Source organism: Camelus dromedarius, chromosome 5 (assembly GCF_036321535.1).
Source record: "Camelus dromedarius isolate mCamDro1 chromosome 5, mCamDro1.pat, whole genome shotgun sequence".
Lineage (NCBI taxonomy): Eukaryota > Metazoa > Chordata > Mammalia > Artiodactyla > Camelidae > Camelus > Camelus dromedarius.
The window spans coordinates 51,537,039-51,554,892 of record NC_087440.1 but is presented as its reverse complement, the minus strand read 5'-3'; the positions used below and the strand labels follow the sequence as shown (position 1 = coordinate 51,554,892).

The following is a 17,854-nucleotide window of genomic DNA, read 5'->3' as shown; positions in this document are numbered from 1 at the left end:
TAATTCTAATCTAGGTGCATATAAAATCTTGCTCTGTGTCTGTCACCAAGGGTGCAGATCTCATTAACACTCATCCCTTCTGTGTTAGCCACACAACCTAAATACTGCCAGTAATCTCACCAGTCTATTTCAGGGCTCCATGCCGCAGAGAGGTCCAGAAATAATTGGATATATTCAGGGCTCTGAATAAAGGGACCAGGGTTCAGGAACAGTGTGGCTAGTATTTAAACTTACTACAGATTAGACAGGCTTTTGTAAACTTATAAAGATACCTACCATACAGAAATGCCACTGGGATATGCAGGCATCTAAAAAATTGGCTCAAGGGAATATCAAGAATATACTTCAGTAAATTGGGGGATGTTTCCATTTCTTTGTAGCCCATATAGTAAGAGGACGTGAAATGGTTAAATGGCAAACTTCTGGATTGCTCCAGCCAAAGAGCACATTTAATGGTGTAACACAGAGGCTTCTTAGAGTTCACGTTCCAGCATACTGGGGAATCTGTTTTCAGTGCAGGCCCAACAGCAAACTTACTGTTATCACCACATTATAGAACAAGTGAAAAACCCTCTCCACCACCTCAGCCCAGCAGAATTAAGAGGACATGAGTGAAAAGCACACAGAGAGAAAGCTGTAGAGCCATGCAAATGAAAAATGAGCCTTTCCCAGGGTAAGAAGTAACTAGTGGTCAACCACGTAGCATAGGGCATTAGAAGATGATTGTCTGGCTTGGTTGAAAAAGTCTATAAATGAAACAGTTCATTTAAAGAGAACTTCAAATAATATCTAACAATCTAAAAAATTCCTACAATTAGTAATAAGGATTCTGACCCAATGATGTAATCATCTCAGAGTAGAGGTATGTCACGCCAGGTGTGCCTTGTACGGGTCCAAATGACCAAGGAAGAAAAATTCATAGACCCAAGTAGAGACAAATCTCCTACTCCAACTGATGAGATATTTTCACCAGGTCCTTAAAGCAAATGGGAAATTATTATCTAAAGTCCTTGTCAGATATGCCTGGGTATTCCACACCATCATGTTTAAGTTAATGGAAATGTATTCATTCTCAACCAAACCTCTTGAAGACCTATGGTAGAGAAACTAAAGAACCTAGTTATTTGTAGAATAGTTACTGATGAGGTTGCTCCTGCTGGATTATTATTCTTAAGATTCAAGTGCCCATAGTGAACAAAACAAGTGAGAAAATAAGTCATGTCACCTAGAGAATGCTATGTCCTAATACGGGTTACACTTCTTGAGTGTATTAAATAGATCAGAATTGGCTCTATGGGCTCACTAGGAAGAGTTATTAAAATTTGAGAAATTTTACAAGTCAGGTGACATCATGTTGGTGGCTTGAACCTGGCCATTGTGAAAGTGTTTACACCACAGAAATGAGTAAATGCTACAAATCAGCTCCATCACCTCTCTTCCCCAGCTAGTTGTAAACATTTACCAGCACACCACTGCCTTCACTTTACACCTCAAAACTTTTTTAAAGCTGAATTCACTTAGCTTTTGGTTCTCTTTTTAAAAACATAGTTTTAAAATACAGTGACAGGTATTTTGTTTGCTTGGTATAAACTGACTTTTGGTTGAAGAATCAAAGTAACCTGTTAATTCAGCTATTCGTTTCATTGGCTAGTTGCCCTCACTTTTGCTGCCTGAGATAGAGCTTGTTTATTATTTATAACTTCACTGTTTCAGAGTTAAGAATTCTTCTGTTTTAAACTTGTTAAATTTACTTTTAGTACAAATTACTATTTTTAAAATTTCATGGTCCCTCACCTTATTTTCTCAGGCAATATTTAAAATCTCTCCACAATTTTATCCAAATAAATAAAGCTGCTATCTTCTTAGACAGAGGAAGAGGACAGAAAGAGTGACCTGTTAAAAATTTTACTGAATTAGTTGGGAGGGTAAAGCTCAGTGGTAGGGTGCATGCCTAGCATGCATGAGGTCCTGGGTTCAATCCCCAGTATCTCCATTAAAAAATAAATAAACCTGATTATCTCCACCCACCAGGAAAAAAAAAAAGTTTATTGATCTAGACTTTCATTTAAAAGTTGTTTTAATTTGGAATTTTTTCTCTCCATGCTTTTTCTAATTTCAGTGTGAATTATTTTGCTATCTTAAATGCTGTTCTGAGATGAATATATTTGCATTTTATCTCAATTTCATGATGTGTAGTATTTTTTGTTTTGAATTTGGTTGCTTTAATCTTAAATATTACTAGATAGCTTTGGAAGCCACTTATGCTACTTACTGAGTTTCTCATTTCAATTCCAGACACTTAGATTTACAAGTCCAAACTTGTTTAGGAGTCACTGTTGACTCATTCAGTCAAAATTTTTCTTTTCGCTGATATTTTATAATGCCAACAGTTTACCAATAAGTGATGCTCTCTTAAAGTTTTTTCTGCAGCTTGTTTTCAGTTCACTGTGGGTTGTTTTTGTTTTGTTTTGTTTTTGTCTTTTACCAAAGGCAGTAACTCTGTTTGCCTGCTTATCTATCTACCTACCTACCTACCTGCCTACCTACCTACTTAACAGAGCACTTGGTCTCTTGGTTTCAGTTTAGCTAGCAAAGTGTAAGATGCAGTGACACCTGCTGGTGAGACTTAAAATCCCTCTCCAGAATTTACTATGGAGTTACCCAATCTATGACAGTAAGTCCTGAGGTAACAAGTTCAGAGAAGAGAAAAATCAAAGCAAATAGCCTAATTACCATACAACAGTTCAACTATCAACTTGACAAATTATTTTTTAAAAAGACAACAGAGTCTAATAGGTATTGTAAATCATATAGATGGTTGTAAGCAGGGGCTGGTTTTATTCTACCTTACCTCCTCTCCCCATCTGCTTTTCCAGACCTCAAAGGAGAGATTCATACTCTTTCACTCACAACACACCAGCATCTTTCCATGCAAAGGTCCTTTTCTTGCTTTACTTTATCAAATTTTTTCCCAGATCTTCACTGCCAGTCAACTGTCTACTCTCAACCACACCTACTCTAACATATATTAATTTGCATATGTAGAGAGTTTTAAATAATCACAAATAGTATCATGTTACAGATCTCAGACTTTTTTCCTACTTAATTCAATATAAATTTTAACACTCTATTCATGCTACTCTATATACTTTGGGTTCATTGCCTTTGGATGTTGCAAAATATTTTAGAGTATGCTTTTCACCATATTTTATGAATGTATTTGTCTCTTTCAGAATATCATATAATTGGAATCATACAGTATATAGCCTTTTCAGATTGGCTTTTGTTTAGTAATATGCATTTAAGGTTTTTCCATGTCTTTTTATGGCAGACAGCTCATGTCTTTTTTAGTGCTGAATAATATTCCACCATCTGGATATACCACAGTTTATATATACATTCACCTACTGAAGGACATCTTGGTTGCTTCCAATTTCTGGCAATTATGTATAAAGCTGCTACAAATAGCTCTGTGTAGATTTTGTGTGAATATAAGTTTTCAACTCCCTTGGGTAAATACCAAAGAGCTCGATTATTCGATTGTATGGTATGAGTATGTTAAGTTTTGTAAGGAATCACCAAACTACTTCCAAAGTGGCTATACCATTTTGCATTCCTATGTATGAGAGTTCTTGTTGTTCCACACCCTTACTTGTGGAGCATTAGGTGTTTTCAGTGCTCTGAAAATTTGGCCATTCTAATAGGCTTGTAGCAGTTCCTTTGCCTATTTTTGATGGGCATCCAAGTCTTATTTGCAAAAACTTCCTTCCATATTCTATATATTAATCCCTTGTTGACTCTTGACATTGTCAGTATCTTCTGCCAATCCATTCACTTTGCTCATAGAGTTTTTTGATAAATGGAAGTGCTCTATCTTGATACAGTAACACCCATCAATTTTTTACCACATTTTTTTGGGGGGAGTCTTAGTGAATAAGTGTTTCTTCACCCCAGTTCAGAAAGATATTCTCCAATATTTTATTCTAATAACTTTATAGTTTTAACTTTCACATTTAGTTCCTTAATCCAATTGGAGCTTACTCCCATAGTGTTGTTTAGTAGAAATCCAAATTTTTCTTCAAAAAGTAGATTAGTTTTCCAAATCCTACCTATTAGTCCATCCATTTCCCACTTTTTGATATGACCTCTACTGAATACCAGGCTTCCATCTATACGGGAATATATGTGAACTCTGTTCAGTTCCTCTGGGCTTTTTTCTTTTATCTGTGCAGAATCATACCATTTTCATTGCTGTGGTTTTCTAGTATGTATCCAATTCTCCAATTTGGATTTTCTTTTTAAAAACTGACTTAAAAGAGAACTTAATTTTCCACATAAGTTATAGAAAAATGAGTTGAATTTCTCAAAAAATCCTGTTGTAGTTTTAATTGGAATTGCACTGAGCATACTGATTAACTTGGGAGAATTAAATTCTCAACAACATTAAATCAACCCATGTGGAATCATATTATAACTCTGTTTTATATAAATTTTCCTTGATCTTTAATAAAGCTCTGAAAATATTTGCTCCATAAAGGTCTTTATATTTTGGATTTTGGTAGTTAACCATCAAAGTGATTTTTTTTTTTTTGCTATTGTAAATGGTATACTTTTTTTAACATTTTTTATTGATTTATAATCATTTTACAATGTTGTGTCAAATTCCAGTGTTCAGCACAATTTTTCAGTCATTCATGGACATATACATACTCTTTGTCACATTTTTTTCTCTGTGAGTTATAACATTTTGTGTATATTTCCCTGTGCTATACAGTGTAATCTTGTTTATCTATTCTACAATTTTGAAATCCAGTCTATCCCTTCCCACCCTCCACCCCCTTGGTAACCACAAGTCTGTATTCTCTGTCTGTGAGTCTATTTCTGTCCTGTATTTATGCTTTGTTTTTGTTTGTTTGTTTGTTTGTTTTTGTTTTTGTTTTTTTAGATTCCACATATGAGCGATCTCATATGGTATTTTTCTTTCTCTTTCTGGCTTACTTCACTTAGAATGACATTCTCCAGGAGCATCCATGTTGCTGCAAATGGCATTATGTTGTCGGTTTTTATGGCTGAGTAGTATTCCATTGTATAAATATACCACCTCTTCTTTATCCAGTCACCTGTTGATGGACATTTAGGCTGTTTCCATGTTTTGGCTATTGTAAATAGTGCTGCTATGAACACTGGGGTTCAGGTGTCATCCTGAAGTAGATTTCCTTCTGGATACAAGCCCAGGAGTGGGATTCCAGGGTCATATGGTAAGTCTATTCCTAGTCTTTTGAGGAATCTCCACACTGTTTTCCATAGTGGCTGCACCAAACTGCATTCCCACTAGCAGTGTAGGAGGGTTCCCCTTTCTCCACAGCCTCTCCAGCATTTGTCATTTGTGGATTTTTGAATGACAGCCATTCTGACTGGTGTGAGGTGATACCTCATTGTAGTTTTGATTTGCATTTCTCTGATAATTAGTGATATTGAGCATTTTTTCATGTGCTTTTTGATCATTTGTATGTCTTCCTTGGAGAATTGCTTGTTTAGGTCTTCTGCCCATTTTTGGATTGGGTTGTTTATTTTTTTCTTATTGAGTCGTATGAGCTGCTTATATATTCTGGAGATCAAGCCTCTGTTGGTTTCACTTGCAAAAATTTTCTCCCATTCCGTAGGTTTTCTTCTTGTTTTACTTCTGGTTTCCTTTGCTGTGCAGAAGCTTGTAAGTTTCATTAGGTCCCATTTGTTTATTCTTGCTTTTATTTCTTCTAGGAGAAAATTTTTGAAATGTATGTCAGATAATGTTTTGCCTAAGTTTTCCTCTAGGAGGTTTATTGTATCTTGTCTTATGTTTAAGTCTTTAATCCATTTTGAGTTGATTTTTGTATATGGTGTAAGGGAGTGTTCTAGCTTCATTGTTTTACATGCTGCTGTCCAGTTTTCCCAACACCATTTGCTGAAGAGACTGTCTTTATTCCATTGTATATTCTTGCCTCCTTTGTTGAAGATGAGTTGACCAAAAGTTTGTGGGTTCATTTCTGGGCTCTCTATTCTGTTCCATTGGTCTGTATGTCTGTTTTGGTACCAATACCATGCTGTCTTGATGACTGTAGCTCTACAGTATTGTCTGAAGTCTGGGAGAGTTATTCCTCCAGCCTCTTTCTTTCTCTTCAGTAATGCTTTGGCAATTCTAGGTCTTTGATGGTTCCATATAAATTTTATTATGATTTGTTCTAGTTCTGTGAAATATGTCCTGGGTAATTGGATAGGGATTACATTAAATCTGTAGATTGCCTTGGGCAGTGTGACCATTTTAACAATATTGATTCTTCCAATCCAAGAGCATGGAATATCTTTCCATTTTTTAAAGTCTTCTTTAATTTCCTTCATCAATGGTTTATAGTTTTCTGTGTATAATTCTTTCACCTCCTTGGTTAGATTTATTCCCAGATATTTTATTACTTTGGGTGCTATTTTAAAGGGGATTGTTTCTTTACTTTCTTCTTCTGTTGATTTATCGTTAGTGTAAAGAAATGCAACTGATTTTTGAACGTTAATTTTGTAACCTGCTACCTTGCTGAATTCTTCAATCAGCTCTAGTAGCTTTTGTGTGGACCTTTTAGGGTTTTCTATATATAGTAACATGTCATCAGCATATAATGACACTTTTACCTCTTCTTTTCCAATTTGGATCCCTTTTATTTCTTTCTCTTGCCTGACTGCTGTGGCTAGGACTTCCAGGACTATGTTGAACAGGAGTGGTGATAGTGGGCATCCTTGTCTTGTCCCAGATTTTAGTGGGAAGCTTTTGAGTTTTTCACCGTTGAGTACTATGCTGGCTGTAGGTTTGTCATATATAGCTTTTATTATGTTGAGATATGTTCCCTCTATACCCACTTTGGCGAGAGTTTTTATCATAAATGGGTGTTGAATTTTATCAAATGCTTTTTCTGCATCGATTGAGATGATCATGTGGTTTTTGTCCTTTCTCTTGTTGATGTGATGTATTACATTGATTGATTTGGGTATGTTGAACCAGCCTTGTGTCCCTGGGATGAACCCCACTTGGTCATGATGTATAATCTTTTTTATGTGTTGTTGGATTCTATTTGCTAAAATTTTGGTGAGGATTTTGGCGTCTATGTTCATCAGTGATATTGGCCTATAATTCTCTTTTTTTTATAGTGTCTTTGCCTGGTTTTGGTATCAGGGTGATGGTGGCTTCATAGAATGAGTTTGGGAGAATTCCCTCCTTTTCAATCGTCTGGAAGAGTTTGAGAAGGACTGGTATGAGTTCTTCTTTGTATGTTTGGTAGAATTCCCCGGTGAAGCCGTCCGGTCCTGGACTTGTAAATGGTATACTTTTAAAAAACTTAATGTTTGCTAGTTGGTAATTGCCGGCTTTGAGACTACTGATTTTTTTTAAAAGATCTTAAAATTTTGTGATATCACACCTACAAAATAACGTATGTAACATATATGTATGTTATTAAGTACATTAATGAAATGAACATGTGTCAATCCACAAACCCACCTAAATAATTGAACGTTATCAGTAATATTGAAGGTTCCTTTGTGTCCTTCCCTGATGCATCCTCATTTCTCTCCAGTGGTAACCACTATCCTAAATTTTGCTTCAGTATAGCTGTATAACATATGTATATGTGTTCTTCAACAATATGCTCTTTAGTTCAGTTTTGCTCATTTCTGAACTGTATAAAAATGCTATCATACTGCCTCTTTGAGAAGCAACTAGTTTTTTTCACTCCACATTATGTTTTTAAGATCAATTCATCTTGAAGCATGAGGCTTTTATCTATGGTCTTTCTTTTATTTTCTTTAGGGTTCTTCTGTTGTTTTTTTCTCTTGGCTTGTGCTTATATCACTAATTTTCTTCCTTTCTTCTTTTCTAATATAAACTTTTAGGGCTGTATTTTTTCCTCCAAGTGCTAGTTTCACTATAGCATTTAATTTCCAACATATACCATTTTAAAAAATCATTCTGTTCTTAGAATTTTCAAATTTTTATTATGATTTTGACTTGAACCATGATTTTTGAAAGGTAAATATTTAAATTTCCAAAATATGTTTTTTTAAATGAGCACTTTCTTATTTACTTTTAACTAAATTATCCTATAGTCACAGAATGAAGTCAGTATGAATCCAATCCTTTGAAATTTGTGGAGACCTCCTTTGCAGCTTAGTGTGTGATAAATTTTTGCTAATGCATCTGAGTGCTTAAGTGCAATGTATTCTTTGTTAGGTACAGTATATTATGCATGTCCAATAAAGCAAGTTTGATAACCCTATTTCATATCTTCTCTATCTTTACCAATTTTTTGTTCACTTGACCTATAATTAGTTAGGAGAGCTGTGTTTGAATGAATTTACCTGTCTCCCCTTATGGGTCTATCAAATTTTTTTCTTTACACAGTTTGAGGCTATTTGACATACAAATTTGGAATTCTTACATCTTCCAGGTGAAGTGAGCTTATTATCATTATAAACTTTTTTATTCTAAGTAATTCTTAGTGACTTGAAGTCTCACATTAATATAACTACTCAATTTTTCACTTAGTGTCTGGTATATTCTTTTCCAAAGTTTTATTTTCAAATGAACACATTATTACATTTTAAATGTTTCTCATAAATAACACATAGCTGGACTTTTCATTTTTATAGGAACTGATCATCTCTTTTAATGGGTGATTTAAATCTATTTGTACTTATTGAAACCATGACTATTTGGACTTATCTTTACCACTTTGCTTTGTGCTTTCTTTTTGTTCTTCTTTTTCCTCATTTCTCTTTTCTTTCTTCTTGTCCTCTTTGATATGACTGCAATATTTATTTGTTTTATCTGTTTGTTTGCTTTTTCCTAATACCATTTCCCCCTCTACTGTTCTGGGTGCAATATACTCTAGTTCTGTTATTCTTGTGGTAACCCTTAAACTTTTGATGATCACATATAATTTTTTAAGTTTAGGTAATTTTAATACTCCTCCTGATTAATACAAGGACCAAAACTTACATGCTATTTTGTCCAGTATTTTGGTTCTATCTTTTTTAACTGCTATAAATTAGAAATTATTATTGCATTTATAATGTTTGTTTACATATTTACCAATTTGTTTACTCACAGCTCTTTCCTATATTATTAATAAATAGCCTTTTATCTTTAGTAATTTTTTTCCTTAAAATTTATTTATTTTGATATATAGGTACATTAGCTTTCTTTTGACTTAGGTTTACATGCTACTCATCCCTTCACCCATCTTGCCTCAGATCTCAACAATTTTTTACCATCTTATTGATATTCTTTCATTCAAACAAATTTTTAATTTTCTATCAAGTTGTTTTGATTATTGTCAGGAAGACGGTCAATCGAAATTATCTAGTCTATTACTGGAAACATAAGACATTCATCCCTTATTTCTTTAAGAATATTTAATATGCCCATCTGTTAGTCTGCCTCCAAGACAGCTCCCAAGATCCCTGTCTCCTGGTATTCCCCACCTTTGTTTTTCTCCTCTCACAGTACACCAGGGTTGGTCTATATGACCAACAGAATTTGGCAGAACTGATGGTGTCTTCACTTCTAACATGGGGTTAGAAAAGATTGCAGCCTCTCTCTTGGCTGCTTCCTCTGGTGATAGGATCATTTGTTCTGAGGGAAGCCTGTTATGAGCAGCCAAAGGAAAGGTCCATGTGGTGAAAACTAAAGCCTCCTGCCAACAGCCATGTGAGTGAGCTTGAAAGTGGACCCTCTAGTCAAGTCTTAAGAGCGTGTCTCCCTAGCCAACATCTTGAGCACAACTTCATGAGAGATTGTGAGCCAAAAGCACCCAGGCTAAGCCACTCCAGATTCCTGCCCCTCAAAAAATATTTGAGATAATAAACGTTCATAGTTTTAGGGTGATTTGTCATGCAGTAATAAATAACTAGTACAGCTCACTTTAAATTACTTGTCATCTGAGTCATTAATTCTACTTTGCCCTTTATCAGTTGTTCACTTTCCTGGTATGCTCTCATTCCCCTCAGGGTATGATCCATCTTGGTTGGTGATGTGTATCTGCAGGGAGGGGCTGAATTCCAGGGCCCCCTCAAATAAGCCTACGCTGAAGCCATCATGCTTCAGGTAGATATTCTTTGGTGTTTAAATCTGTACCTGTTCTCTGTATTATTTTTAAGAGTTATTTGACTTGGTGATATGCTACCAGTTCTTGGTATATAAAGAGGGTAAGGGCAGGAGGAACACTAAAGGGCCAGACAGTTTGCTTATACCACTCAGTCCAAGCTCAGATATTGCCCTGATGTTCTTCTGCAGTCCCCAGCAGAGGCTCAGCTTGTTGCTGTTCTGATCCTCAGTGCAATGGAGCAGGCAATGGTTCACATAGGTCAGCGCATAGTAAAGAAACAGGCACCTTCCAAAAACTTGCCCTTACCCAATATCCTGTCTCTGGTGATCGGCCAGGTTTTGCCATGACTTAGAACTACCTTCTATTATCCCAGGAGTCTTGTCTATTTTTAGCTTTTATGTTTTACAAAGTACAAAGTCATCAATTTGGTTTCTACAACATCTCTAAGGTAGGGTTCAGGGGGAAAATTTCTTGCAGGAACCAAAATACCTACTTCATATTTTTATTTCCACATTAAAAACATAATTTGTTAAATTTTTACTTTCCCATTTCTGTCTCCTCCTTTGAATCAAATAGCATTAAACAGGTATTCAAAACTGCATTTCTTGAATAAAAAGAAAGAAAGAAAGAAACATGACCATCTCAATTAACATACCTGGTTATAGTCTTCAGGAAAGAATTATAAGAATTTATCAACATTTTACACCCACTCACCTGAAATGGCTTCAGAAACGTTTCCTCCATTGCCAGCCTGCCATACTCTGTGAACAGCTAGAAGGATAACCACACACACACACACACACACACAAGGAAAACTCAGTATCTGCATGGGTTTCTTCCATTCATTTTTCCCTCTGGCTGTAACATAATACTATATTATTAAATTACAATAATCATTTTAAGGAACTAAGTATTAGATAAAGCAGAGCTACAGTAATTACGTATTTAAAAATTAAGAGCATAAAGTGCATTTCAAAAATAAAGTTTATGTTTTAAAGGTAACACTTTTTATATCTAGAATGCAGGACAATTTTTTGTGGGGAAGATGGGGGAGAAAAAAACATGTTAAATGACCTTTCAAAGCAGAACTTGTACAGATTAGACCAGAGAGGCATAAACTAAGTAGGATAATTTACAAAAGTTGTTGCCAGAGGAAATTTAATGGTACAATAGCCCAGCTTATTACAAAGGCATATAGGTATTTGGTTTAAAAAGTGGAGAATCAAATACACCGCCTTCTTTTATTTTTTACTGCTCTCAACTGAGAGGTACCGTATCATTTTGGTGTTGCCAGAAATGTAAGGTTTTGGAGAATATACACCTAAGGTGGGTGACTGTGATTGGCCTCTGGTGAGAGTATTGTCCAGACTGGCCAAGTGGATTTCTCCATATGTACACAGGAAATGCTATTTCATCACATAAGGGTACCAAACCACAGAGGCTTTTCAGAGCTGGGGAAGAATGCTGGCATAGAGGACTCCCATCCTTTGCCCCTTTAGAATAACCCCAAAGTACCACACAGCCTCTCCTGTAAAAACTATGGGAATCTAGAAAGCAGAAGATAATAACTAGGCATCTGATTACACTGATTAAATGAAAGTCTGGAATATCATGCCTAAAAGGCAGCTGTTCCAGGGATTAGATCCTCTCATTAGAATCATTTACTAACATTATTTGAATGCACAATCTTTTTTGAGAAAGGATGAGATGTTATTTACAGGAGAATTTTTAAACGATCTCAAAAAAAATTACTTACTCAATATCAAAGTTCAAAATCAGTCCTTTTTTAGAAATCCTAAACTGGTATTGAATAGTGCCATGTCACTAACTTAGAAAGTAACTGGCTAGGTTATGACACATGCCTAAAGAAGCAATTGTCCACAGACATAGAAAACAAACTTTGGTTACTAGGGGGAAGGGGGTGGGAAGGGATAAGCTGGGAGTTTGAGATTTGCAGATATTAATATATTAAAAAATAGCACAGGGAACTCTATTTAATATCTTGTAGTAACTTATGGTGAAAAAGAAAACGGAAAAACAAATGTATGTATGGTCCTATATGACTGAAACATTGTACTATACAGAAATTGACACAACATTGTAAACTGACTATACTTCAATAAAAATATTTTTAAAAAGAAGAAATTGTATTTACTCTAAGAAACATCTAACAATTATTCAGTATATTGCCTCTTTGTCATAAATGGTCAGTGTGATGTACTAGAAACATATTTGGGAGTAATGCTTAATGTGAACTCTCAATGTCATTTGTCAGCATCACAGATTACCCTGCTCTATCAGTCTTTGTTATCTGTTAAATTGTACAGGGTTCCTATTGCAATGAAAAATAATATACTGAAAGCAAAATTTTCTATAAAATATGCAGAGGGAAACTATCAGAGAAACAATAGGTTTTGCTATGTAACCAAGAATAACGTGAATTGAAAGAGAGCAGAGGGTATGACAGAGATGTGAACTACCTTTTGGGAATATCTAATCTTTTACTTTTGGGGGATTTAAATGCTGCTTGGAGAGTGGAAGGAGCACTGAGTCCAATCAGAGATCAGATTTCTATTCCCACTCTGCCACTAATTAGCCACATGAGTTTAGGTAAGTCAACTTGTTTTTAGAAAAATTTTTCTCATCCATAAAATATTAAGGATAAATTAGATGTCACTGAGGTCTCTCTCAGATCTAAAATAGAATTCTATGAGTTATCATCAGGTAGTTCCTCGTAGTTCTTAGCTGTGAAGTGATCCACAGGGAAAAAATCTGGCATACAACTGATATCATACTAACAATTATAAAATCTCTGCCTATAAGACTTCAATTTCACATTTTGGGTCATTTTTAAACCAAAGGTTCTTTCTCCACTCTAATTTGTCATATATTTTCACATATATAGGGTTGACAGCAAGTAGCTTTATTGAAAAAAAGGTCTTTGAAAACTGATTTCTAAAGAATATAATCATACAGGGCTAGAATAAGAAACTTGGAAATGGGACAACCTCCATTTGGTTATGTTTTTAAACCTTTCTGAACTGTTACATTTCCAAGCAGAAGAAGACCCAACAAAATCCTAAAGTTCTGCTATACATGCCCCCAAAATTACTATATATACAAAAAAAGACTGTAAATATTGCTACCTGGAGATGCTGAAGATCATCCTCTTGGACATTTTGAGATAAGTTATATACCTTGATTAAGAAACCAAATCAAAATGAGAAAATAATTAGTAGCATCCTAAGCACTTACTTTGTCATTCTCTATTTTTCTAAATATTAATGATCACAAAATCAAACTCTCTCATATATATTCTTTTATAATGATATTAATAAGACATTGAGAGAGGAGTAAATAAAATCAGAAATAAAAGGATAAATTACAACTGATACCATAGAAATACAAAAGATCATGAGGCTGTTATGAGCAGTTATATGTCAACAAATTGGAAAACCTAGAAGAAATGGATAAATTTCTAGAAACATACAATATTCCAAGACTGAACTGTGAAGGAAAAAAAATCTGAATAAACCAATTACTAATAAGGGATTGAAACAGGAATCAAAAAGTTCCCCCAAAATAAAAGCCAAGGACCAGATGGTTTCATTGGCAAATTCTATAAAATATTCAAAGAAGATTTAATAACTATCTTTCTAAAAATATTCCAAAAAACTGAAGAGGTGGAAAACCTTCCAAACACATTTTATGAAGCCAGAATTATCATGATGTCAAAACCAGAGATGGAAACCACAAAAAAAAAAAAAAAAAGAGAGAGAAATAAAAAAAGAAAAAAAAAGAAAAGAAAAGAAAAAAGAAAGAAAGAAAGAAAAGAAAAATACAGACCAATATCCTTGATGAACACACATGCAAAATCCTCAACAAAATATTAGCAAACTGAATCCAACAATACAGTAAAAGGATCATACACCACCATCAAGTGGAGTTTATTCCAGGGATGCAAGGATGGTTTAACACCTGTAACTCAATCAATATAATATATCATATTAACAAAATGAAGGATAAAAATCATATGACACAGAAAAAGCATCTGACAAAATTCAACATTCATTTATGATAAAAACTCTCAACAAAGTGTGTATAGAGAGAATATACCTCAACATAATAAAGGCCATATATGACAAACTCAGATCTGACATCATACTCAATGGCAAAAAGCTGAAAGCTTTTTCTCTAAGATTAGGAACAAGACAAGGATGCCTACTCACATCACTTTTATTCAACATTGTATTTGAAGTCCTAGCTATAGAAGTTAGGCCAGAAAAAGAAATAAAAATATTTCAAATTGGAAAAGAAGAAGTAAAACTGTCACTATTTGCTATTTCATGATACTATATATAGAAAACCCTAAAGACTCCACCAAAAAAAAAAACTCCAAAAACCCTGTTAGAATTAATAGATGAATTTAGTAAAGTCACAGGATACAAAACCAATAGATAGGAGTCTGTGGCGTTTCTATATGCTAATAAGAAACTATCAGAAATAGAAATTAAATAAACAATCCTACTTATAATTGCACCAAAAAGAATAAAATACCTAGGAATAAATTTGACCCAGGAGGTGAAAAGATTTGTACACTGTAAACTATAAGCCACCAATATAAAGAAGACACATTAAAAAATGGAAGGATAGTCAGTGCTCATGGAACAGAAGAATTAATATTGTTATAATGTCCATACTACCCAAGCAATCTACAGATTCAATAAAATCTCTATCAAAATGCCAGTGGTATATTTTAAAGAACTACAAAAAATAATTCTAAAATTCCTATGGAAACACACACACACAAAAACAACTAAAATAGCCAAAACAATCTTGAGAAAGAAGAATAAAGCTGGAGGTGTCACACACGCCATGATTTTAAACTATGCTACAAAGCTACAGTAATCAAAATAGTAAGGTACTGGCACAAAAATAGACCTATAAATCAATGGAATAGAATTGAGAGCCCAGAAATAAACCTATATGTACAAGGACAATTAATTTATGACAAATAAGCAAAGAACATACAATGGAGAATGGACAGTCTCTTCAATAAATGTTCTGGGAAAACCTAACAGCCACATGCAAAAGAATGAAACAAGACCACTATCTTACACTCTACACAAAAATTAACTCAAAGTGGATTAAAGACTTGAATGTAAGACCTGAAACTATAAAATTCCTAGAAGAAAACATAGGTAATAATCTCACTGACATCCATCTTAGTGATGTTTTTGTGAATCTGATTTGAAAGGTAAGAAAAATAAAAGCTAAAATAAACAAATGAGACTACATCAAACCAAAAAGCTTTTGCACAGCAAAGGAAATCATCAACAAAATGTAAAGGCAACCTACTGAATGGGAGAAGATATCTGTAAATCATATATCCAATAAGGGGTTAATATCCAAAATATATAAAGAACTCATGCAACTCAATATCAAAAAAATAAACCACCCAATCAAAAAATGGGCAAAAGACCTAAACAGACATTTTCCTAAAGAAGACATACAGATGGCCAATGCACACATGAAAAGATGTTCAACATCACCAATCATCAGGGAAATGCAAGTCAAAACCACAAAAGATACTGTCTCACACCTATTAGAATGGCTATTATTAAAAAGATAAGGAATAATAAATGTTGGAGAGGATGTGGAGAAAAGGGAACTCTCATTCACTGTTGGTAAGACTGTAAATTCGTGCAGCCACTAGGGAAAACAGTATAGAGATCCCTCAAAAAATTAAGGATAGAACTACCATATGATCCAGCAATTCCACTTCTGGATATTTATCTGAGGAAGACAAAAACACTATTCCAAAAAATATATGCACCCCTATGTTCAATGAAGCATTTTCTACAATAGCTAAGGTATGGAAACATCCTAAGTGTTCATCAATGAATAAATGGATAAAGAAGATGTAATACACACACATATATCACACACATACACACATAATGGAATACTACTCAGCCATAGAAAAGAAGGAAATCTTGCCTTTGTGACAAAATGGATGGACCTTGAGGATATAATGCTAAGTGAAATAAAGCACACAGGTAAAGACAAATACCATATGATTTCACTCACATGAGGAATCTAAGAACAAAATGAACAAATGAAATAAAACAAAAATGAACTCATAGATACAGAGATCAGATTAATGGTTACCTGGGGGGAAAGGGCTGGGGGCTGGGCAAAATGGGTAAGGTGGGTAACTGTATGGTGATGGATGGTAACTAGACTTGTGGCGGTGACCACTCTGTAATGCATACAGATGTTGAACTATAATGCTGTACACCTGAAACTTATGTGATAATTTTTTAAAAATCTAGTCAATCATTGGTTATAATATGTCTTTTATTGTAAAGTCCTTTATTTAAACAAAAAAAATCAGTCTTTCTTCTACCCACTCTTTCATTGTCCTAACCACACATGATGCCCTGGTTGGCGTTTCACTACTTCCATTCTGTCTACTTGCTTGTAACTTCAGACTTGACTTACTCATCGTAACCACTTTTCCTTTCCTACCTTTTAAAATTATTTTACCTTTCCTTAGCAGTCTGTTTCTTGATCACTATCTCTTCTTGTTCTTTCCAGTGAACAGAAAACATCTAAAAATTGTCTTAAAAATTTTATATTATGTGTTCTATGATCATAATAATACTCTCAAGGACTTTCAGGACAATTTATAAAGCCTACAGTAACCTCAAAAATAATACTTTTAAAAAGAGAGAAAGAAAAAAGGGAAAAAGGGAAATGTCTTCTCTTAAAACATTTACTTTCTTAAATGAATATTCAGGCATTTAAAAAAGCTGTGAACACATATAAATGTTTTCACATTGGGAAATGTTTCTACTGGCTATGTAAAACAAAATTTGCACTTATAAATCATGTTTCATTATATGTAACTTATAACAGGTGGTCCCAACATATCTGCATACATTATAAAATTGAATATTATTAGGTTTATTGTAGGCTTTAAACAGAAAAAAGATCAATAAGATAATATAACTTCTTCTGACTAAAGTAGGCAATTTGAAAACTGATAAAAGTTAGATTATACTAACAAAAACAATTCTACTCTTATAGAAGTCATAAGAACTGGTATGCTAATTGAGCTAAGTAATATATACAATTTACCATTTCTGTTGTCTCATTACCACATGTATGTAGGAATACATATATTCATAAATTTTAGTTAAAGAAACACCCATAAAAATGGATTTATTTTATTCCATACCTGTATTGAGCTGATCATTGTGCTAAGGGCAAATACTGTGGCTGAATCTCTCAAAGTTGACTGACTATCAAAGGTTCCCTGAGTATCCATCAACAGGACTGCAACCTATAGGCAAGTAGAGTACATTATTAACATTTTTTAGAACATGTAGGGTATTAGGATTACCACAAGGTTAACACCATAAGAAGCAACCATTAACAATGAATGCTTAACAGGTAATTTTTCATATGTGCCATGAATGCCACAGAAAACAAAGATACTAATTAGTTGCTGAATATTGTAATGGTTTTCACTGGTAATCCAACATCTAGAAACAGCATTGAAACAAAATACAGATAGATGTTAGCTAGCTGATCTGCCATTCTATTGCCTCTACGATTTTGCTTACTGTGATCACTAGAAAGGGAAACAGGGAACATGCAATAGGATGCTACCTACTCCCCTTTTAAACTTACATTAAATGGCCAAAGTTAGTTTTCAAAAG

At 34.2% G+C, this 17,854-nt stretch overlaps 1 protein-coding gene across 3 annotated transcripts in view; it reads right to left on the bottom strand.

Annotated features, from left to right (window-relative positions):
• Positions 1–17,854, bottom strand: part of ATL1 (atlastin GTPase 1) — a 67,942-nt gene that overhangs the window by 19,697 nt on the left and 30,391 nt on the right. For all 3 annotated transcript variants that reach the window (XM_010982899.3, XM_064485943.1, XM_010982900.3), the window contains 3 exons: positions 17,371–17,475; positions 13,274–13,324; positions 10,842–10,898 (listed from right to left, as the gene is read on the bottom strand). In XM_010982899.3, coding sequence (XP_010981201.2) covers positions 10,842–10,898; positions 13,274–13,324; positions 17,371–17,475 — 213 coding nt within the window. The remainder of the gene's footprint in view (positions 1–10,841; positions 10,899–13,273; positions 13,325–17,370; positions 17,476–17,854) is intronic.